This window comes from Pipistrellus hanaki (genome assembly GCF_964339955.1).
Source record: "Pipistrellus hanaki genome assembly, chromosome: 6".
Lineage (NCBI taxonomy): Eukaryota > Metazoa > Chordata > Mammalia > Chiroptera > Vespertilionidae > Pipistrellus > Pipistrellus hanaki.
Window position 1 is genome coordinate 66,673,581 of NC_140508.1, and position 23,882 is coordinate 66,697,462.

The 23,882-nt window shown below is 50.0% G+C and overlaps 1 protein-coding gene across 1 annotated transcript in view; it reads right to left on the reverse strand.

Annotated features, from left to right (window-relative positions):
• SLC12A5 (solute carrier family 12 member 5) overlaps positions 1–23,882 on the reverse strand; it is a 31,747-nt gene that overhangs the window by 4,030 nt on the left and 3,835 nt on the right. The window contains exons 2-21 of the mRNA XM_084888696.1: positions 20,896–20,990; positions 20,414–20,545; positions 19,927–20,073; positions 19,049–19,103; positions 18,459–18,589; positions 16,085–16,326; positions 15,107–15,318; positions 13,385–13,555; positions 12,985–13,083; positions 12,786–12,843; positions 10,601–10,775; positions 9,866–9,984; positions 9,413–9,511; positions 7,640–7,759; positions 7,216–7,320; positions 5,685–5,853; positions 4,115–4,310; positions 2,881–3,050; positions 2,388–2,519; positions 1,139–1,246 (exon numbers count right to left, since the gene is read on the reverse strand). Of these exons, the coding sequence (XP_084744822.1) occupies positions 1,139–1,246; positions 2,388–2,519; positions 2,881–3,050; positions 4,115–4,310; positions 5,685–5,853; positions 7,216–7,320; positions 7,640–7,759; positions 9,413–9,511; positions 9,866–9,984; positions 10,601–10,775; positions 12,786–12,843; positions 12,985–13,083; positions 13,385–13,555; positions 15,107–15,318; positions 16,085–16,326; positions 18,459–18,589; positions 19,049–19,103; positions 19,927–20,073; positions 20,414–20,545; positions 20,896–20,990 (2,735 nt within the window). The remainder of the gene's footprint in view (positions 1–1,138; positions 1,247–2,387; positions 2,520–2,880; positions 3,051–4,114; positions 4,311–5,684; positions 5,854–7,215; positions 7,321–7,639; positions 7,760–9,412; positions 9,512–9,865; positions 9,985–10,600; positions 10,776–12,785; positions 12,844–12,984; positions 13,084–13,384; positions 13,556–15,106; positions 15,319–16,084; positions 16,327–18,458; positions 18,590–19,048; positions 19,104–19,926; positions 20,074–20,413; positions 20,546–20,895; positions 20,991–23,882) is intronic.

The following is a 23,882-nucleotide window of genomic DNA, read 5'->3' on the forward strand; positions in this document are numbered from 1 at the left end:
ACTGAAGGGTTAACACTGGGCCTGCAGGGCTCCACCTACCATAACACTGTGGTCAGTGTCCGATTGGTCCGATTGGTCAGTGCACATGCACAATTTTTACTATCGCCTCTGATTAGCATGCTTGGGGGTTCATCCCTCCCAGCTCAAATGGGTACCCATCACTCATTCCCCCGAGGATCCTTCAACCACTATCTGAGAAATACATTATCCACACCTGAGAGACCCTTCAGCATGGTCTGTCATCCTCGCCTATGGGGTCCGCTACCCATTCCCCAGGCAACTTGTCACCCACCTCTGAGACCTCTCCTGTCCCCAGCTCCTGAACACCACCTTTCATTTCCCCAAGGATCCTACTCCCTGGGGTGGACTAGTGGCCCCACATTACCCCCCACCAGGAGATCTTACACCCGTACCCCATAGAGCAGTGGTTCTCAACCTTTCTAAGACTGCGACCCTTTAATACAGTTCCTCATGTTGTGGTGACCCCCAGTCACAAAATTATTTTCGTTCCGATGGTTTTAGGCTCTACAGCAGCAGCTCTCAACCTGTAGGTCACGAGCCACAGGTTAAGAACTGCTAGCAGGGTCGCCTAAGACCACCGGAAAACACAGATATTTACATTATAATTAATTACAGTAGCAAAATTGCAGTAGCAATGAAAATAATTTTGTGGTTGGGGGTCACCACCCATATGAGGATCTGTATTAAAGGGTTGAGACATTAGAAAGGGTGAGAATCACTGCCATAGAGGCTTACCATCATTACCCCTGTGAACCCATCCACCACACTCTAAATACCCATCTGTCACCTGCTCTCGGAGGGGCTGTCACATGATCCCTTATCCCCCACACTGGCAGCCTGTCCACCATCTATATTTAGGACCCACTATTCTCCCATACGTCGCATACAGAGAGCAGAGTCAGTCACCCATGCCACAGCCCCTCTGCCTCTTGGCTGGAAGGCGTGGTAGGGGCAGCTGCGGTGTGTGACTCTGATGCCGGGGAGCCCGGCGATGGAGGTACAGGGTGATGAGTAATGCTCTGGGCGAAGCATGCCAGCCCTGAGCCACGCCAGACCAGTGCAGGCCCAGAGCTGGCAGCAGCCTGAGGCTCTGAGAGCCCAGCCCGGGCGGCCTCACCTCCCGCTCCCGCTCGTTCTTGGTCAGATGCATCTGTTTGAGGATCTGGGAACGCTGCTCCATCACCAAAGTCTTCTCGTAGGTGTAAGCGGAGATGTCGCTCTCGTGCTGCAGGCAGGCAGGGTGGGGCCGGGGTGGTGAGAGAGAAAAGCATGAGCTCAGGTACAAGGCCAAGGGGCAGGAGGCAGGCCCCCTTCCTGCTGCCAGCTTGGAGCTGCCCTAGCAAATGACCTAATTTAATCAACAGTTGTGGAAGGTAAGAACGACGCTCTTTGAAAGCAATGCAGCTCATTCCCTCCTCGGGTCAGCACGGGACCAGGCATGTGAACTGGTGAATGAATGAATGAGTGGATTTATTAATTACCCAGGTGAATGAGAAAGGGGAACAAATAAAAAGGAACAAAGAGATGAATGGATACACACAGAAATGAATGGATGGGTGAGTAAATGAATACATTAATGAATATCTGAGTAGATCAATGAGTACACGGAAAGATGGGTAGATAGATAAACAGAATGGATGAGCCAGCATGCCTGGGTTCAAATCCTGGCTCTGTCACTTAGTGAGCATTGTTGGGAAAATTATATAACCTTTCTTTGCCTTGACTCCCTAATCCATAAAATGGAAATGCTGATGATTGTGTCTGTTTCATTGGTTGCTATGTTGTATGTAAAGTACATACAACAGTGCCTTACATATCATGAGCACTATTAGACATGACTTTTATTCCTTTCTTTCTTTCTTTTTTATTAATCCTCACCTGAGGATATTTTTTCGTTGATTTTTTTTTTTTTTTTTTTTTTTTTTTTGAGAGAGTGGAAGGAACGGGGAGAGAAACATCAATGTTAAAGAGACACATCAATTGGTTTCCTCCTATACTTGCCTGACTGGGCCCAGGGATCGAGCCTGCAAATGAAGGTATGTGCCCTTGACCAGAATTAACTTGAGACCCCTCAGTCCGCAGGCCAATGTTCTATCCACTGAGCCAAACCAGCTAGGGCTGACATGGATATTCTTATAAAGAAGAGAGGGAGGGAAGGAGAAAGGGAGAGAAGGAGAGAGGGAGGAAGGGAGGGAGGGAGGGACTCTTGGATGAAGATGTGGGAGGTTAAGAAGTAGATGGGGGAAGGAATCCAGCATCATAAGATGATTGTTGTTGGGGTTGCCCTAACTGGTGCTGGGGCCAAGAGGAAAGAAGGCCCAGAGGGTGGGACTCCAAATCTTTAGGGGTGACTCTTGGGGACTCACCATTTCCACCACCTCGACCTCCGCAGTGATGCGCAAATGGTACAGAAAGGTGGTCAGGTCCTTCTTCATCTGGATGCTGTTGTCGTCCATCTGGGCCACAGTGAAGATGCGCATCTTGCACTTCCGCCAGACCTGGAGGGGAGAAGAGGACCAGAATGGTCCAGCCCAGATGTGGTGAGGACCCTAGAGAGGACCCCGATCTCACCCTTCCCACCCACCTTGCCACACATCCACGCAGACCCGTACCGCTAGCTCAGCGACCACGCCCTACACAAAGTCCCTGCTCAGGTGTGGGTCCCCCATTAAAGTATCACTTCTCGGGTTAAACATGCTCTCCTTATGATGCAAGGGAGACAGTCAGTTCCTAACATCTCAGAATGAAGGAGGTGATCATATTCCTTCCCAGGAGCTCACACGAAGGCTGGCCCTGGCCAGAGCCCCTGAGCCTCGCCCACGGATGTACACGTGCACACGTTCACGCACACACGCTCACCTTGTGGTGCCGCAGCAGGAAGGGCAACAGCATAAGCATGCCACCATCGTGCACAATCCACCAGACGTCGATGCTGCCCTCCGAGAAGCGCTCAGGGTTCCCGGGAAACATGGAGACGTTCTTGGTGACCAACAGGGCCAGGTGGCCAGCCGTGGTTTCCCGGACCAGCTCTGGGGGAGGCCAAGGAGAGGGCCGGATGGGGGACAGTGACCCTGGTCCCTTCCTGCACCAGCAGCAGCCACAGGGCTCCCCGCACCCAGCACCCCATCCCATCCGCTCTGCCTTGGCCTTGGGCTGAGCCGTCAGAAAACCAGCAATGACCTCAGCCTCATCGCTTATTTGCTGTTTGAACTTGGGAAAGCCCCTCCGCCTCTCAGGGGCTGTTTTCCCAGCTGCCTTTCTGGTCATTAAAACCTCTACCATGCACGGCCTCACTTAACCCTCCCAACCACCTTGTGACTAGGATCTACCGATAAAGAAGACAGAATAGCCTCGAGTTAAGAGTGTAGTCTCGCCCTGGCTTGGCTCAGTGGGCAGAGCGTTGGCCTGTGGACTGAAAGGTCTCAGGTTCGATTCCAGTCAAGGGCATGTACCTTGGTTGGGGGCATATCCCCAGGAGGGGGTGTGCAGGAGGCAGCTGGTCAATGTTTCTCTCTCATCAATGTTTCTGACTCTCTCTCCCCCTCCCTTCCTCCCTGTAAAAACTCAATACAATATTTTTTTTTTTTTAAAGGAGTGCAGTCTCTTGGTTTACCAGCCGTGTGACCTGGAGCAAACTCCGTGCTCCCTCTGTGCCTCAGCTTCACACCCCACAAATGGAGATGGCAGTGCCCGGCCCGCACGGACTGCTGGGAGAATCAGAGACTTAGAGAAAGCCTCAACTTGTCTGGCACACAGATCAGTCTCTAAATGTTCGTTACTCTATCACAGTTACCAAGGACTCCGATGCTCAGAGAGGCGAGTTACTTGTGAACAATCACTCAGCTAGAAAGGACCAGAAGTGAGATTTAGGCCCGGGCCTCTGTGGTTTCAAAACTATAGCTCTCACCACTGCCCCGCACTGACTTCCTCCCAGGGCTGTGAGCCCTGCGGGGTTCAAGACTGTCTCCTTCACCCCGGAGTCCCCAGCTTTAGACACTGTCCCCTGAATGCAGAACCACATTAGTCATCCCTGGAAAACGACCCCAGAGGAGGAGAGAGAACCCACCACCACCCGCCCGCCCTCCTGCCTTACCGATGAAGTTCCTCCAGGTCTGATGGTCTTCCTTCTGCCTCCAGTTGCGGGGCCAGCCCACCAGCACGGTGTTGTGCTGCAGGCCGCCGAGGCCCCCAGACTGAATCAGGTGGGACACGCCGTCACGCAGGTTGGAGGAAATCACGACCTGGCAGAAGCCTTTCACCTTCTCTGCCTCCATCAGACGCCGGATGGACTGGGGGGCGGGAAGGGGTCCTCAGATAAGGACCCGCCTCAGGCCTCCCTGGCCGCCCAGCTCCTTGCAGCCTCCCTTCCTCCAGGGTCCCCATCTTTCCGAAGCTCAGCTCTGAGCATGTCAGCTCTGGTGCCAGCACTGGGCATGGCTCCCCATCCTCTGTGGCCCCCATTCCTTGTGGATCAATCAAAACTCTTCAGGATGGAACCCCACACCTCCCACCAGCCATTGCTCATACCTGGCAAGGCTGTAGCTCTCACCACTCCCCCATCCCCTCCCCCCCACCCCTCCCCCACGGACTTCCTCCCAGGCTGTGAGCCCTGCAGGAGTCAAGACGGCTAGCTCTCCTCCACCACCCAGACCCCGCCCACTGCCCCGCCCAAGTCAAATGTCACTTTCTTCAGGTACCACCTCCTCTCACCCCCCACCCCCAGACCAGCGTGAAACTGGGCTCCTCCGCACCACCAATGTGTTTAACAATGTTTTAACGTTAGCATAATGATACACATTTTAAATGCACATTCGATCTGCTCTGTGAGGAAAGTTTTATCACTCTCATTTAACAGAGAGGAGATTGAGGCTTAGAGAAATTAAGACTTGCTTTAGGCCATACAGCTAACAGATGCTATCACAGGGGTTCAACTCCAGGGGTCTGACTCCATCCACTGCCCTAATGTCAAACAGACAGGCTTCGATTCCTACCTCTGCCACCTCCTGCTGTGTGACCTTGGCCAAACTGCCTAACCTCCATGAGCCTCGGTTTTCTCATCTGTCAGATGGGACTGTGACAGCTACCTTATTTAGGAATAGGAGTATGACATGATATGATGGCATAGACCAGTGGATGGGGACAAGAGCAAATAGCATGGGGAAAAGAGCAGGGAGCATGGAGCCAAGGACCTGGGTTCAAATCCTGACTATGCTTCCAGCCAGCTTTGTGACTTTCAGCAAGTTGCTTTCCTTTTGCGCATCAGTTTCTTCCTGTTTCAAACATGAATACTCATCCTGCTGTCTCCACTCCGTAAGGGAATAGAAAGAACCCATGGATGTGGAAACACCTCAGAAGGTTTAACTTCAGCAGGAAGAAGTGTAGAGTAGCAGTCCAGCAGTTCTAATTAGACAAGTGATCTGACTTCTCCATGCCTCAGTTTCCTTATCCATAAAATGGGCCCTTCTGGCTCAGATGGTCTTTGTTTCCGTGAGTTGGATTCTAAGGAACTCACTCCCTGAGCCCTTAGACCCCTCTTCTCAGAAACAGGACAGCAAAGTCTGAGGCCCCATTGCTCCCAAAGGAGGAAAGAAAGCGTGAAGGGTCAAGGACTGTCTTCCTGCGTACCCCGTCCTTCCTCCCTCCCCACCAGGGCCTCCGCTCACCTCCTCTGCCCGCTGGGCCTGTGGATGGTTTTCCAAAAAGGTGCCCTCAAGGACAGAGCCCACAATGGTCAGGCCTTTCCCTGCCTTGAGCTGGGAGGTCAGGGAGAGCAGCTGTGGGTGCACCACATTCTGGTCTTGGTCCACACGCACCAGCACCAGCAGCTGTGGCCTAAAAGGGATACAAGGTCACATCATCCATCCACCACCCACCATCACCACCACGATACACCCGTACAACTACACACCATACACCAGTGAATTCACTAACCATCTGTCCTCTGTACTCCCATCCATTTCCTCACCTATATCCCCATCCATCCATCCATCCATCCATTTCCTTGAGTATCAACCCATCTAACCATCCACCCACCCTTCCATCCATCTCTCCATCTACTTCTCTCATCCATACATCCATTCAACCACCCACCCATCTATTTTATCCTTCAGTCATCCATCATCCACTTACATGCAAATTAACTTACCTATACATGCATTATCTACTTAAGTATCCACACATACTACCACCTTTCATTCACAAATCTATCTATGCAGCCAACCACCGTCATATATATATATATATATATATAGATAGATAGATAGATAGATAGATATAGATATAGATATATATTGATATATATATATTGATATATATATCCATCTTTTTATTTACCCACCTATTTATCCGTTCATTTATTTATTTCCTTTAGCTGTCTCATCCATCCAACCACCCATGAGCTTAATAGCATTCTCTAAGCATCTACTCTGGCTAGACCCTTTGCTAAGCATTTGAGAACTCAGACAAATAACGCAAAGGTCTGGTCTGAGGGAGCCTGGGTTAGTAGACACCATCAAGGACCCGTCGTGGTGTCGGGGCACAGTGCAGAGTTCCAGGCTTTGCTCTTGGCAAAGGGAGGCTGAGGGGGTGAGAGACAGATGGGCTTGCCCAGCAGGCAGTGAGGAAGCACCGTGGGCTGCGGCGGGCGGTGAAGGTGGCGGCTCCAGCTCTGCCTTCCCTGGTCTCTGCGACCCTCTCTGGTCCCTGACTTCCACATGAACCAAATGGAGATATTGCTATGAATCTAGAGGTTTCTAAGTGCCCCATCCCTCTCAGCATGGAAGGTTCCTCCTCTCCCAGAGCAAATGCTACATGACGTTATGTTCATCTGTCTCCGGATGTGCCTTCATGGAACTGTGAGCTCAACTGTGTCCCCAGAGACCAGAAGACGCTTGGCACATATCATGCACTCACACATTAAAAAAAAAATAACAATGGAATAAATGAATAGATGAATGAGTGGATGAATGGATGGTCAGGAGGCTGGCATGGGAGTCAGTTTTGGAGAACAAATGTCTGGAACTCGGCCCAGCCTTGATGCTGTAGGTGGGAGGTTGCGGACGAGGGGGAGCTGGAGAGGACACTCCATTGTGTGGAGAACACCATTCAGCAGAACAAAGCAGGGTGAGGCAGGTCAGGGCCTGCTCCCTTCCTCTCCCTCCCTTGAGCCTTCACACCTGTGCTCCCGCCGCTCACCTCCAGTTCTTGGTGTGTGGGGGCCCTTCCTCCAGGCGTAAGAGGGCATAGCGAGCAGCGCTGAGAGACAGGCCTCGGATCCCATCGCCCCACTCCTTCTCCGCCCTGAAAGCCAGGAAGTGTCAGGGCGGACGGTTCACACTGAAGTGGCCAGTCCCCAGGGCAGAGTCTTCTACCACAGGCTCAGAAAGGACGTGCATGTCACTCCTGACACTTGCATTTCTCAAAGCTTCAGCCCCTCCTTCTGCTCTTGTCCCCTGTCTCCCCATCCCACCCCATGCCACCCCTCTTCCACTCTACCCCCACTGCCTGCCTCATCCCCAGCCCAGTCCCCAACATCCCATCACCAGCACTCCTACCCCGCCTCACCCCTCTCATCCCTCAGTCCCTCCCAGCCCCCCCACCCCCAGTCCTCCTCACTTACCCCCGGTACTCGATATACTTGTAGATGAGCCCCGCAATGAGCATGGCCACCAGGGCGTAATACCAGGAGCAGATGAACATGAGGGCCAGGCAGAGGCTCATGCCCAGGAAGGAGAGTGTCCTAGACGATGGGAGAGAGACCCGGCCACTGAGCTCTGGCGGGGCTATCACTGGTGCCAAGGCTCAAACAGCAAGACTCACACGGGGCAGGGCCTGGGCATGACCTGGAGACTATGCCCAGGTCTAGAGGAACTCACACCATCATCCCCATGAGCACCACAGAGATATGGGATATGGGACCTTCTGAATGAGTGAGCAACCACAGACAGGGCACCAGCCCAGGCCCCACCCAACTCCTGAGTCACCCCTCCCTGTCCCAGTGCCTTAGGCTCTGCCAGACTGCCTCACCAGAGGGGCTCTGAGACAGGTTTCTCTGGGGAAGAGTTGGAGAAGTTGGGAAGGGTGTGCCCTTAGGAAGAGGCACTGGCGAAGCAGGAGCACTGAGATAGGAGTCGGGCAGCCAGGGTTCTAGTCCAGATATGCCATAGCCTTGCTGAGAGGCCTTGGGCCAGGCCCTTCTCCCATTTAAGCCCGTTTCCTTTTTGGTAGCACAACAAGCATGACATTCCTGCCCTGTCTATCTGTGGGCCTATTGTGAGGATGAAGGGCCTTAAGTAAAATGATCAGAAGAAGCCCAGGCTGTACATGAGGAGCATCTTCTGTGCACTGAGCACTGTCCTGTTCACAAAGGGCCGAGGCAGTGTTGGCGAGGTTGCGGAGAAAAAGAAACCCTCATGCACTGCTGGTGGGAATGCAGACTGGTGCAACCACTGTGGAGAACAGTGTGGAGTTTCCTCAAAAAACTGAAAATGGAACTCCCATTTAACCCAGTAATCCCACTTCTAGGAATATATCCCAAGAAACTAGAAACACCAATCAGAAAGGATATATGCACCCCTATGTTCATAGCAGCACAATCTACAATAGCCAGAATTTGGAAACAGCCTAGGTGCCCGTCAGCAGATGATTGGATCCAAAAACTATGGTACATCTACACAATGGAATACTATGCTGCCATAAAAAAGAAGAAATTCTCATCATTTGCAGCAACCTGGATGGAATTGGAGAACATCATGCTGAGTGAAATAAGCCAATCAATGAAAGAGAAACACCACATGACCTCACTCATTTGTGGATGATAAAGAACATTATAAACTGATGAACCAAGAGACAGATATAGAGACAGTAAAGCAACAGGCAGACTGTCAAATTACAGTGGGGAGGGGAGGAAGATCTGGGGGAGATAATAGATCAACCGAAGGACTTGTGTACATGCATATAAGTACAACCAATGGACATAAAACTCTGGGGAGGGAGGGTATGTATGGGAGGGAGGGAGGCAAAAAAAATCAATAAAATATATTTTAAAAAACAAACAAAACGACAACAACAACAAAAAAAACAAAGGGTCGAGGCAATGGGAACAGGTGTTACCCCGTTACATAGGGAAGGAAATGGAGGTTTCCTCATCCACATGGCAAGCTGGTGAGCATTATGCACAGGACGGGGGTACAGCTGAGACCACTTATGACTGTGCTGTATTATTATTTGTGATTATGAGGAAACCCGCTCTAGGACCTTTCTCATGGCAGTTGGGCTACGGAAGCTGGAGTTTGGGCTGCTTAGACCTGGAGGGGATGGGCTAGGGCGAGGTGGACGTCAGGATGGAGATGAGAGGGCTCTCTGGGGTGGGTAGGGGGAACGAGGCACCCACCAGTGGTAATATCGAAAGCGTGGCCTCCAGTTGGGTGTCCTCAGCAGCGTCTGTACCGCACAGGCCAGGTTCACGAACATGTAGCACATCAGGAAGAACCTAGAACGGAGAAAGGCCCGGGACAGACAGAGGTTCAAGGAGGGGCAGAATCAGAACGGGAAACAGAAGGGAAGAGAGGGAGAAAGGGCAAAAGAGGTTGGGGAGGTGTCTGGATCATGTTCTGGTGCTTAGAAAGGAGTTCAAAGGACAAATCCCCCTTCAACACACCCTGCTGCTGGGAGGGGGGAGGGGGGGTAAATCACTACATAACAAAAGACGGGTTTCTGTGACAGTGGGAACCTTCTGGGGTTGTGAAAGTGTCGGGGGGAGGGGGGGGACTGCTCAGGGTCACAGCTGCTGGATCCAGGCAGAGAGACCCCAGAGCTGTGGGGAGGGCAAGAGGCCAGCACGCACATAGACAGGATGGGGGCGACCTCATCGAGGGATGCAATGAGGATGCCGATCTCGCAGATGCAGGCGGTCAGGAGCAAGGCCCATGTTGGCTCTCCGTTGGCTTTGCCGTGGCCGAAGACCTGAGGACAGAGTAACCGTCATGGGAGCTGAGACCTTAAGGACTTCTGGTGTCTCTCCCAGGCTTGGGGACCAGTGCAGTAGAGGCAGAACCCCCTAATCAATGAGGAGGTGGGGACAGGATGCTGTGTGTCTTATCTTTTAGCAATATCCAAGGAGATACCGGGCTTTTGCTGCATCTTACCCACGCTGACATTGGTACCCAAGTGCAATGAAGTTCAAATGCTCCCTTAAGGGGAAAAAACAGATGGGAGAAGAACTACAGGAGGCCATGACTATGTGCTCCATAAATCTTTTTTTTAGCATCATGGAGAGAGCTGCCCCCTTCTTGCCCTTTGGCTGCCTCCTTGAGTCCCTGCCTGATCACTAGGCCAAAGGAGGGCCATTTATTTTTTCCCCTAGGAGCAGACAACTCTGTCCAAAAAGATGGCATTGACCATGGGCCAAATCCCAAATACGGCACAGCCATTCTTCTTCGTGGCAGCACAGAGCAAGAGGGCCCCAGAAGGCAGTTCAAGGCGTGCTGTGGCCCTGCCTCGCCGTGTAGCCTCCCTGGGCAGGGGTCTGGCTGGCTGGTATATGGAGGGACTGTTCTCTCCACACCCTGCCCCCACTGACCTGTAGGAAGGGCACTATGCCATCACGGGAGATGGCCTGCAGCAGGCGTGGGGCCCCCGTGAGGCTCTGCAGCCCAGCCCCGCAGGTGGAGAAGAAGGATCCGATGACGATAACCCAGGGGGAGGGCCAGGCCAGCGTACCCACCACCAGGTTGCCACTCACAGCTTCACCAAACCTGGAATGAAAGGACAGGAGATACTGGGTGAGCGATGCCACCTGGATTTCCAGGGTGGGTCTCCCACACCAACTTCAGAACCAGCTCTGTGCCCACCGCAGAGCTGGGCTCAGTAGGGGCAAAGGGAGAGACAAAGCACTTTCTGTCTGCATGACCTTGGGCAAGTCACTACCTCTCCTTGCCTTACTTTCCTCAGCTTGTAAGACAAGGCTCATTATAAACCCATCTCACACAACAGGTGAGAGGATAGGAGGAGACAACGCACGTAAAATGCTTAGCACGCTGCCTGGAACGTGGTAGTAGTGATGACTCCAGTAAAGGTCCGTTGTGACATTTTCTGTTATCCTGGGCAAATCGCTGAGCCTGTTAGAACCTCTCCATCTGAAAAATGGGGGTTCTAGCCTCATCATCTGGTGATGGTCTGTGATGTGAGAATCAAAGAGAAGCATTTTCTAACAGTGATAGTGAATAAAAATGGAAGGTGCTGCCTCCGTAGGTACAGAGCCCTGTCCCTGAAATGTGCAAGCAGAGGGATGCTCAGGTGGGCCGCTGCTGAAGGACTTCAAGGATCAGATGATGGCCAGTGTTTCTCAACCTTTCTAATGCCGCAGCCCTTTAATACAGCTCCTTACGTTGTGGTGACCCCCAACCATAAAATTATTTCGTTGCTACTTCATAACTGTAATTTTGCCACTGTTATGAATCATAATGTAAATATCGACCCTGCTGGCGGTTCTCAACCACTGCTGTAGAGCCTAAGACCATCAGAAAACACAGATATTTACATTATGATTCATTAACAGTAGCAAAATTACAGTTATGAAGTAGCAACAAAAATAATTTTATGGTTGGGGGTCACCACAACGTGAGGAACTATATTAAAGGGTCTCAGCATTAGAAAGGTTGAGAACCACTGGGTTAGACTGATGGCTCTTGCAGTCTGTGGAAGGTGTCCAATTATATGAGATGAGATAAGTGGAGGTTAAGTTGCCCTAAAAGCCAAAGGGACTAATAGAGCAAATTGTCTATTTGGCCAGGTCACTCCTCTACTTAAAACCCTCTGGAGTTTCCTCCATTTTTTGTGAAATAAAGCTCCAGTTTACTGGTATCCAAAACCAGGCCGTTAGGACTGGGTCCATCCTAGGTCTCCAGCCTCATGTCCCCCTTTCCCCACCTTACTGAGGCCAGGAAGGAAATGCAGAAACTGGCTTCTGGGATAGGACTGCCACTTGCCCTCCTGGTACGTATGCACACGGCCTTCAGAAGGGTATGCACCTGAAGCTCTAACAGCTCACACCTACAGGCACCCAAGTGTGCAAACACAGGTGTGCGCACGCACACACGCATGCACACGTGTGGCTCTTTCTCTCCTCCATCTTTATTCATGCTGATCTCCCTGCCTGGATTGCCACCTGCCCCCAGCCCCCAGCCATCTAAGTAATCTCTGCTCCGCATTTAAAGTGGGAAGGATAAATGAGAAAATGTGTATAAGGCATTTCTAGAATCGCCTCCTCCTCCCGCCCTCTGAGGACTGGATCGCAGCCTCCGGAGCCGTGTGCTTTATTTTCTCACCACCCCTACTGCTCTGCAACCCAAGTCTGTTAAAAGTACAGCTACCATCCCCAAAGAGCTCCTTCAGGGTGAAAATCCTGGGTTATTTATCTTTGTTACCCCCGGAACCCTGGGCAGTGACCAACACATAGACATCCAGGAAACACTAAATGCATTAATAGATTTTAAAGAAAAAGAAAAGGAAATTGTCATTATCCTAAAGGAAATGAGGCACCATTCAAGCTTCTTGAGCTGGAGTGACATAAGAAAGATAAAATACTATGTAAGTTGGCAAGCAATTGTCCTTGACCCCCATCCCCACCCCCAACACACACACACACACACACACACACACACACACACACACACACACACGGCCCCTTGCACAGGTCTGTTTCCCAGAACGTGGCCCCTGTGCCCACCCCCCAGAACAGGATCAGCCCTGATTCCCTTACTTACTTGTCCCGCAGGACGACCCCCTCAATGCAGGCTCCAAACAGAACAACGGAACTGATGTCTGCAGCAGAGAATGAAGGAGAATTCCCAGCGTGGCGCCCCCCTTCATCACCACCACTCCTGAGCCAGCGGATGAAGTAGCAACTGCCCCCTCTATCGCCCTCCCTGCCCACGGTGGCCCCAGCCCAGCAGCACAGGATACACACAGCGGAGGTGGTGGCAATGGCCAGGATGGTGCCCGTAGGAATTGACTTCTGGGCATCCCGCAGGTCCCCGGAGCGATTAGACCCAGCCATGATCCCTGTGAAGAGAGCAGCTAGGACAGGAGCCATGGGAGACCAGGCGAACTGGGAAGAAACTACCCCAGTCTCGGAGTCAGGAAGCCTGGGATCTTGGCTTGGCACATGGATTTGCGCGAGGACTTGGGCAGTGTACTCGGCTTTCCATGGCCTTAATTCCCACATCTGTCCATTGGGAACTGAGTTGTGACTTCTGCCTGTGTGATGGGGGTTTTAGACTAAGAAATTCCCCCACATTATCATTGGCCATCCCCTACACACTCATTCCCAGGCACAGTCCTCCCTGTCCGAGCTCTCCTTCACCTGTGACGGAGGGGAAGTAGATTCCAACCAGCAGAGTGAAGTAGGAGGTCATATCACTGAAGACATAGGGTTGGTCCATGTTGATAAGGGCACCTTCAGCCAGGCCCACGGAAGGCATCCCACGCTTCTCCACAATCACCCCCTTGGTCAGGTAGGAGCTCCAGAGGTTCTCTGTGGGGGAGACAGGATGCTCAGGCAGAAGAACAGCTTGCCTAAAAGTCAGAGTGTCACAGCTCGGGGCCAGGAGGTGGGGTGGGCAAAACCAGGGCTACCTCTCATTCCCCTTGGCTCTGTTTTATTTTTACTAACATTTCCTAAGATTCTGATTGGGACGAGGCCATATGCAGGGGCTTTGCACCTGAGTCAGATTTGGTCCTTGCTCTCCAATAGCACTGTCTACTGGGGCAAAAAGACATGCCTATCTCAGACTGATTCAATATCCCAAACTGATCACACACACACACACACGCCAAACCAGCTCTTATCCTGGATCCCTTAGTTGGGTAAGTGGCACTCGCATCCATTCAGACACCTTGGCATTGCCTCAACTTCTCCCTCTCCCCATCTCCATTTCAAACCCATCACCAACCCCTCCTAAATATTTCTCAAATATATTCTTTCTCTCCTTTCCAGGATTCCTCCATTTTGGCACTATTGACATGTGGGGACAGTTAATTCTTGGTTATGGGAGGCTGTCCTGTAGAATTGTAGGATGTTTAGCAACATCCTAGGCTCTACACACTAGGTGCCTATGATAAGCCTCCAGGTGTGACTAGACATTGCCACACGTCTCCTTGGTGCACAGAACAGCCTTGGTGGAGAACCATTACTCCATTCCAGACATCCCTCCATCACTCCAGGTCAGAAAACCTTCGTCTCTCACCTGGACTCAGTGCAGCCTCCTCTTGGATTCCCTGACTCTGTTATCTCCCCATTTTAGCCCATCCACATTAGCAGCCAGAGTGAACCTTCAGAAATGACAACGTTACCATGTCCCTCACTTACTCCAAACCACTTGGTGGCCCTTCATTGCCCTCAGGACACAGTCCAAACTCTTCAACATAGCTACCGAGACCCCCACACAGTCTGGCTCATGCTGGCTTCTCCGACATCATGCCTTGCCCCTCCTTCTTTTTCACTTTATGTCCCAATCATTCCAAATTACTTGTGGTTGGAAGGACACAATATGCTCTTCTGTGTCTGCACGCTTTTAGGCAAGCTGTTCTTCAGCCTGTGATGTCTTTATTCCCCTAATATCACTGAAAATCTCTTATTTGTCCTTCAAAAGCTTTCTCAGATGAGTCCAGGAAGCCTTATCTTACCACTTTATATGTACAACCACTCCCTCTCCTGGGAGATCTCTGTTCATTGAATGTGCATCTATGCATAATTGCTAATTCACCTGTGTTTGCCTTTAGGCTCCTTGAGGCCAAGGCCTGTGACTTATTTATGTTGCATTCCTGGTGCTTAGCACAGTGCGAGGCTCTTGGTAGGTGCTTGTTAAATTGATGGCTCTCTTTTCTATTAAGTGATGGGCTACTCAAAGGCTTCTTTTCATCTCTACCCCTTCATGGTGCCAAGAACAGAACATGACCAGAGTAGGAGATCAATTAAAACTGATTGAATTTAACTGAATCCCAAGTAGAGTCTCTTAATCCTAACATTTTAACCCACAATCCCTGTAGCGTTCCCTGGACACCAGCCCTCTTCCGTCCCCCAGACCTTTGATGAGGCCACTAGCAGCGCCAGGAATGCCCTGGATCTCCGTGACGTTGTTTTGGGCGAAGTACTCATCACAGGTGGCATTGAGAAAGCGAGAGGAACAGAAAAGGCCCCAGAGCTGTGTGGTCACTGTCTCATTTCCTTCCCAAGCCAGCTTGGCACAGACATCAAAGCCATGGTGAGAGAGTGTGCGGTTCCCCAGGAGGCAGATCCTAGGGAGAGAAACAAGGGAGGAAGGTGGGGAGGGACATAACCTTGCTCTGGCTTCACAGTTGAATTGCCAGTGGAACTCTAAAAAACACAGATCCTGGGGCTTAATATCCAGAGATTCTGATTTTATTGGGATGAAGCCCAGAATCGCTTATTATTATTTTTTTTTAAAGACTTCACCCCCATCACCCCTCCAGCCCCAGCACATAAGTGATTCTAATAGCAGCCAGGGCAACAAACCACCTTAGTGCCACGCTGAGTTTCAGCACCATGGACAGTAGTCTCTGTGTGCCGCCCTTCTGGGCAGTGGAATGTAGGGAAACCCGTCCTAGTAAAGAGGCAGGACCAACAGAGATCTGAGCTCCTAGACCTTCCCTTCTGTGAACCTTCCCATGATGGGAAAGGTATTTAACACTAACTGGTGGCCCCATTCCAGGAGCTTGTCGCTACCCGTGAAATGTTTCCCCAGCACAGTGTTTATCCCTCCAGTAATCACTCCACTTGGTTCTTTGTCAGTTCACTCCCCACAGCAAGCATTTGACTCTCATAAGGGAAAAGGTGCCCAACTCCAAGAATATTATCCCACCCTGAACAGACTTCCCCAAAACTAGGAGGTATTTTCCCTCTTACGGGAGATTGCTCTAAATTCACAACCACTCTGATTCTGAGAGATGGGAACAAGGGGTTGGCATAGGGTGGTGTGCAGACCATGAAACTGGGCCATGGAGGAAGAGGACAATGCCTTAGGCTCAGAGTAGCAGCACTTACGGGAAGTAGGGCGGGTCAAAGGCAGATTTGATGACCCCAGCATAGATGGCCAGGATGGAGAGGATGACACAACCCAGGAAGACTAGGGCAAACTTGTTGACATACTTGACACCCACAAATACCACAGTGGCCATACAGGTGAGTACACAGGTGCCATATACACGCATATTGTTCAACATGGCTGAGGCCTCCCCGCTGGCATCTTCTGCCTTAAAAATGGCCATAGCTGGGAAGAGGTAAGCCTGTGAGAAAGGGGCAAGGAGGTCAGGCAACTAACCCAGTAAGAACCAACTGAGAATCACCCCAAGAAAATAACCTGATGTGCAGTCAGAGATTTGGAGAAAAGATTCCAGTCACGCAAATTTACAGTAGTGCAAGACTAGAATGACATCCACTGATAAGGGAATGGTTAAGAAAATCATAGGCTAGCCTGCAAGGATTAATTACCTCGTCATTAAAAATGATATTGCAGCCCAGCTGGTGTGGCTCAGTAGTTGACCTATGTACCAGGAAATGATGGTTCAATTCCCTGTCAGGGCACATGCTCAGGTTTCGAGCTTCATTCCCAATAGGGGGCATGCAGGAGGCAGCAATCAATGATTCTCTCTCATCATTTATGTTTCTGTCTCTCTCTCCCTCTCCCTACCTCTCTGAAATCAATTAAAATATATTTTTTTAAATGATATAGTGAAAATATTGGCAGTAATTTTAATTTCTATTATTTTGTGATCAAGTATAAGTCTTAATAGTAATATATTGTTTTTATTATTTCTAGTAGAAAGGCAGAAACAAATTAGATAGTCATCATTAGGAGATTGGGTGAATAAATTATGATATTCCTGTATATACTATGGAGCTATTCAAAAGGATAAATGGATTTACATAACTGACTCAAAAAGCTATTCATGTTATATTAGGTAAAAACAATCAAGTTTTAGAAAATGTGTTTATGATCTCATTTTTGTAAATATATGTATGTACGCATATCTAAACACATAAATATATGCATAATAGTGTGTGTGTGTGTGTGTGTGTGTGTGTGTGTGTGTGTAGATACAGCAAAATGTTAGTAGTAGTTTCCCCTGAATGGTGAAAATGTGGGGAATCTTTATTTCTTTGCACATCTGTATTTTCTATAATTTCTCTATTAAATATTAATGTTTATATTCCTACAAAAGTTTTTTCATTTTCAAATTATATTTACAAAGAGAGTTTTGAGTTATTTAGGAAAATCTGTACAGTTATACAAAGACAGAATACAATATGACATAGGAAAAAAACACCCAAATGTTAATGACTTTCTTTGGGCAATTGTTATTTCCTTTTTAACATTCTTTTATATTTTTCCAATTTATGCAAGGGGCAAAGTTGCTTTTATTTAATTTTGTAAAAGTCATCATTCTCTCATAATGTGGCTCCTCAGGTCTTTCGTTCTCCATTCTGCCCCCAAACCAGAAGCTGCGACTGCTTCTAGCCCTCGTTCTCCAAGACAGTGCGGTAGAGTGAACAATCCCTGGCGTGAGGGTCAGAAAGACACAGGTTCACACCTTCCACACGTTCATACCCCTTCCTTAAATTCTCTGAGCCTTGCTTTCTGCATCTGTAAAATGGGGACATCTTCTAACCCACAGGAGAGTCAGGGATAAAATAGAATGATACATGGCAGGCCACGGGGCCTGGATAAAGTAGGAGCCTGGAAAATGTCAGCCTGACTTTTTATCTACCAAGGAACCCTCTTCAGTTCCCAACTCCTCCGGGAGGGGCAGGAAGAATGGAGACCAAAGTCAGCAGCCGTCTCCTTTAACACTGTCCAGCAATCTGACTTCTCATGTCTCCCCCTGATAGATGTCTACTCGGCTCCCTCTTAGCCTTCTTCCCTTTTGCAATTGACTGGCCATCAGCCCTCGATAATGAACATTTGCAGGGGACTTAGCACAGCCCCTGGCACGTGGTCGGCAGCCACTAAATAGTCAACTATTGTGTGACATGACTATTACCATTTCTGCCATGATTTTACTCTTACCCACCCACTTCTGCCACTTGGTAGCTGAGTGACCTTGAGCAAGTCATTTCATTTCTCCGAGCTTCTCATTTGTAAATGGGTGTAATAATACTTAAACTTCATGAGGATTCAAGATAATGACTGTGAAGTACTTGGAACTCTGCTGAGAGCACAGTGGGTGCCTGATAAACGGCAGCTGTTCATGTTACATAATTATTGCATCTTGTCTCCCCAACTAGACCGTGAACTCTTTAACAACAGAAGCACATCTGATTTCCCCTTGGCCTCACTGAGTGGCCTACAGGAGGCGCCCAGGGAGCATTGGTTAACCGAAAGCCTGGGGCCCCACACCTCCTCCTCGGTCCCTCTCACCAGCAGGATTTCGATGGTGCCCAAGATGTACATGGCCCCAGCAAAGGTAGTGCCCAGGTAGAAGCAGAGGCCCACGGCGCCCCCAAACTCTGGGCCCAGAGACCTGGAAATCATGTAGTAGGAGCCGCCAGCTGCAGGGAAAAAAACAGTATCAGTGAGAGGTTCAAAAGCCCTGGGCTATCATTGGGGGTGAGGAGGACTTAGGAACAGAGGTGGGAAGGTTATTGCTCTGAGCCTCATGCGCCTTACAGGCTGGAGTCCTAGGACTGGTGGGAGATCAAGCTAGCCACTCTGCGTAGATTTTGCAGCACTAATTTCCCCTCTAAGGAGGTCGTGGCTCAGAAATAGGATGATGGAGAAGAGAGTCTCAGGCAAAGGGAGAGCTTGCATTGCCCTGTCCAACACCATAAATTGCCTCCCCTTAATAAAATTGTCCCAGGTTACACCCCAAACAGCATAGCCTAGTCCCATTTCTACAATATGGCCTGTCTTGGGTCCTGATAGCCCCCAAATTCCAGGGCACTATCCTTCCTTCCAACTATCCAGGCCCCCCTCTCTTCCATCCCCTGTAAGAAACCCCAATTACATACCAGGCACAACGCCATTGGTTGCAATTGCACTCATGGAGATGGCTGTGAGCATCGTCTGTGAGGAGAGAGATCATCAGAGTGGCGGCTGGAATGGGGGACGCAGTGGCCTGGGTGGGGGCCAAACCTTATGCCCCATAAACATTGCCAAACCCACAAGTCCTCTTCCACTGAGCTTCTCCCTGGTCCCACTCCAACTTCCACTCCTGCCAAGTCCTTGTCAGGAAAAGCTCTTATTCACCACTCAATGGGCCTACCAACCACAAGCTACAGCACCAGAGAGCTCTGGAAACCCCAGCCTGGCCTCTGACCAGCTGTCTGGCCCAAGACAAGTCACTTCACTCTCTAAGCCTCAGTTTCTTCATCTACAAAATAGGGTCCAGGCTTTAGCACGGATTACCTCACACGCAAAGGTGGTTCAAAGGTCACAGGTAAAGAAACAGAAATGTGCTTAGAAGTAGGTGTCTAGTGAATAGTTGATATTTTAGAGGAAGTAGGAAGAATTCTATTACAAAACTGTCTGTGACACACATTCCCATTTCTTTGTGAGTCTGGACCTACCAAAATGTTAACTAGTGTGTGATTATAGGTGAATTTTATTTCTTTCTGTACATCTATCTTTTTCATCAATGAGTTGGCATTACTTGTGTAATTACACACATACACACACAAGACACATCCAGGTGAAACCTGGTTAAGAGCTGTCAGGGACCAGCCTGTGAGAGGCAGGAAGGACCAGTCAGACCTAATTTACTCTCAAAGATCATATGCAGTGGTTCCTATAAAAAGCTCAGGTCTCATGCTTCCCCCCTCCCTTTCCCACCCCAGGGCTCTGCTCAGCCCAGCTGCCAGGGCATGGGAGAGGGGAGGGTGTCACTCACACAGGAGCAGCAGATGAGGACCATACAGAAGGACTCCATGATGCCTGCAATGCCCACCACCCAAGTGAGCCGCAGGAAGAGGATGACACCAAAGATGTTCTGTAGGCACGGCAGGTACACGCCCATGAAGGTGCCCATACGTGGGGCCTGCCAGGGAAGCCAGTATCAGTTTCTGTAGCCCCTAATCACTACCAAACCCACAAGCCCACTCCTCCTCCCTTTTCCCTTCATCCCCCACTTTCTTATTCTCTCCATCTCCACCCCTTCATCCCTCTTCCCCCTGATTCCTCTTCCCATTTCCCAGCCTTCATGCCTGCATCACCCCTCCTTCAAACCAACCCCACCCTCCTCCCTTCTATCGCTATCCCTCACCTCCCTTACCTCTATCCCCAAATCTTATCCCTTCATCTGAACCTGTTTTCCTTCCCCAATCTTTTCTCCCTTCCATCCTGCCTTCCTCCCTCTTTGTTCTTCCCAAGGCCCTCACCTGTACCGGCTTCTTTTTCCCACCCTCATTGTTTTCTGCTTCTTCGTGCTCCCTACTTCCTTGGGGTAGGTTGGTGTAGTTGGCCAGGCCACTAAGCAGGGAGGACACCATGGGGCTGGTGTCCATCTCCTCCTGTGGAGGGAGGTGGCGGTATTAGGATGCTAGAGCCTCAGGAAGTGGAGGAGTATGAGCTAGGTGGGAGGAGGCAGAGAGATATGGGGACTAGAAAGACAAACCTTTGAGGATGAGTTAAGATAAAAAAGGAGGAGGAGGAGGAGGAGGAGGAGGAGGAGGAAGAGGAGGAGGCAAGGAGAACAGGAAAAGAGGATGGTAGAAGAGGGGTAAAGGGAAGGAAAAAGAGCTGAGGGAGGCTCAACAAAGAAGATGGACCTGACAGCGAGATGGAGAGGAGAGAGGGAGGGAGGATCTGATAAATGTGGAGATGAACTGTGGATGGAGGCCCAACACTCCTGGCAACCCACCTCAAACAGGGCCATGTTCTTGCCATCGTACTCCTTCCCCTTCTCGGTGTCGGTGCTGTTGATGAATGGACTGCTCTCCTTGGGGTTGCCATCACCTGAGAAGGCAGGGGAATCAGTGGTCTGGCACCAACTGGTTGTCATCCATCTACCCGGGCCAATGCAGCTGTATGGCCACTTTAACTCTCTAACCCTCCACATACACATGGGAAACATGGAGCTAATACTGCCTCCCTTGAAGATTTTAATTTATTTATTTGAAAAAAATATATTTTTATTGATTTCAGAGAAGGAGGGAGAGAGAGAGAGAGAGAGAGAGAGAGAGAGAGAGAGAGAGAGAGAGAGAAATAAAAATGATGAGAGAGAATCATTGATTGGCTACCTCTTGCACATCCCACACTGGGGATGGAGCCCACAATCCAATCCGGGCATGTGCACTGACCAGGAACCGAACCCTGACTTTCTGATTCATAGGTCAATGCTCAACCACTGAGCCATGCCGGCTGGGCCTCCCTTGAAGAATTTTAGTTGACAGAATGTTTTTTTGTTTGTTTGTTTGTTTGTTTGTTTTTAAATATATTTTATTGATTTTTTACAGAGAGGAAGGGAGAGATATAGAGAGCTAGAAATGTCGATGAGAGAGAAACATCGACCAGCTGCCTCTTGCACACCCCCTACTGGGGATGTGCCTGCAATTCAGGTACATGCCTTTGACCGGAATCGAACCTGGGACCCTTCAGTCTGCAGACAGACGCTCTACCACTAAGCCAAACCGGTTTCGGCATAGTTGACAGAATGTTTGAAGAGCCTCATGTACTCCTTGGCACATACTAGGAACTTAATAAATGAGTGAATGCTTCCTTGCTCTTAGGGGTCCCATCTCATTCATCAGGGTACCCTAGATTCTCCAGGGCCCCTCATTGACCATAACTGAGCCCCTGTGGTGTTTTGGGATAGAAGCATGTTTTTTTCCTGGGGAAAAGGCAGAAAAAACTACAGCCTGAGGCCCCAAGGATACTCTACCTCTTAGAAAAGTGACCCCCTTGGGCACCTCCGATGCCCCTCATTCACCTTCAGTCAACATGTATTTGCTGGATATCTGCCATGTGTCAATATCAGCACGGGGATGGAGGAAAAGTAAAAAGCAGAATAAGACACCACTCCTGCCCTTGGGTTCCCTGAGATGAACCAGTAACCAGGAATTTCCAACCCAGAGTGGTAAGTTCTGTGATAGAAGATGAATAAAGGGACTGAAGGAACACAGAAGAGGCATTCGGCCCAGCCTGGGAGGTCAGGGAAGACTTCCCAGAGGAAGTGACGTGTTAGCTGAGAGCTGAAGGATGAGTAAGAGTTAGAATGGGAGGGAGGCAGGAGGAGTTCCAGGCAGACAGAACAGCAGAACAGCATGTTCAGTGGCCCAGAGGCGAGAGTGAAGAGAGTGGGTTAGAGGAGCTGAAAGAAGTTTGATCTGGCTGGAGTCTGAAGGAGCACGGGGGAGGGAAAGGGAGGAGGCGGGCCTGAAGGATGGGGCGTGCATAGGAAAAGATGAGCCTGGTACAATACATGTGGGCTGGGTCCTTACACAATCAGCAGGCCCTGTTACAGATTTTGGACCTCACTCAGAGAACAATGGGAAGTCATTGAAGGCAAAGAAGTGCCATGTAGACTTGTATTTTAGAGCAAGCACTCTGGCCTTTAGATGAAGAATACAGATCCTAGTTGGGGACTTTCAGTAATCTAGGCGAGGGCTGATGACCCAGACCTGAGCAACGCAGGGCAATGGACAGACTCAAGAATGATTGGCACATATCTCCATGCCAGATGTTTGGGAATGGGAAGGAGCGATCTAGAATAGTGCCTGGGGTTTCTAGCATGGACAAAGGGTTGGATCATGGTGTTATTTACTAAATGGGAAAGGGGGAGATTAGGGGTGGGGAAGATGTTGGATTTGATTGAAAGTGAGGCACTATGGGACACTCAACTGAATAAGTCTAGAAGCCACTTGGATATTCTGATCAGTCTGAGACACAGGAAAGAGGCTAGGCAGGAGAAAGAGGTGGCGGTAACTCATAAGAAAAAACATATAAATAAATGTAAATATGGTAAATACGTGTGAAGGAAGTATGTGAAAACAAGTGCCTGGATGAGATCACCCAAAGAGAAAGTCTCTTCAGCATCCAGGAGAGGGCCCTTTTAGAGATATAAGGGCCCCTAAAGGCACAGTCCTTTAGCTCCAGCCTTCCCCTTCCTCAGTGCGAGGGCTGAGTCCCACTAGCAGATTCCTCTCTGGACCCTGCAGCAAGTCCCCAGTGACCAAAGTCCAAGGGAAACTGAGGCCCTGTCCCTCGCCTCCTGACCCACCCCCTCTCTTCCTCTCACTTTCCTTCTTCCTCCTCTCCCTCTGCCCAAATCCTCCCCATCCTCCTTACCTCCTGGGAACTTTAGTCTCCCAGTCAGGGTCCTTCCTAGAGAATGACCTGCTATAAACCCAATCTCATCCTGACTCAACATTGTAAAAGGGAGAGAGATGATGCCTCCCCGGCCCAAAGGAAGCCCACCACCCACTAACTCCCGCCACCACCTCCTTCATCAAGCCAGGTACGACTCCTGGTCCCCAAACAGGGCCCACCCCCTAATCTTTCTTTTGATCACATGTTTGAGTTCCTGGGAAGAGCAGACCCTCCTCCCAGGGGAAGCCTGGGGCATAATTGTTGCTCAGGAAAAAGCCTTTGGAAGTGAATTTCACCAGGCTCCCTTCCTGACTCCAGGGTCTCAGAAGAGCTGGCTGGGGCCAGAGAACAGGAGACATAAGAGTGAAGTGGGTTCCTCCTCCTCTTAAAATGCTGACAAGATGCCTCATGTTCTCACCTCGGTATCATAGGAACTAGTGGGTTGTGGAGGGAGGGGGATGGGAGGGTGAAACGAGAACAAATTTCTTAGTGGTTAAGAAAACAGGCTGGCCGAGACTGGTTTGGCTCAGTGGATAGAGC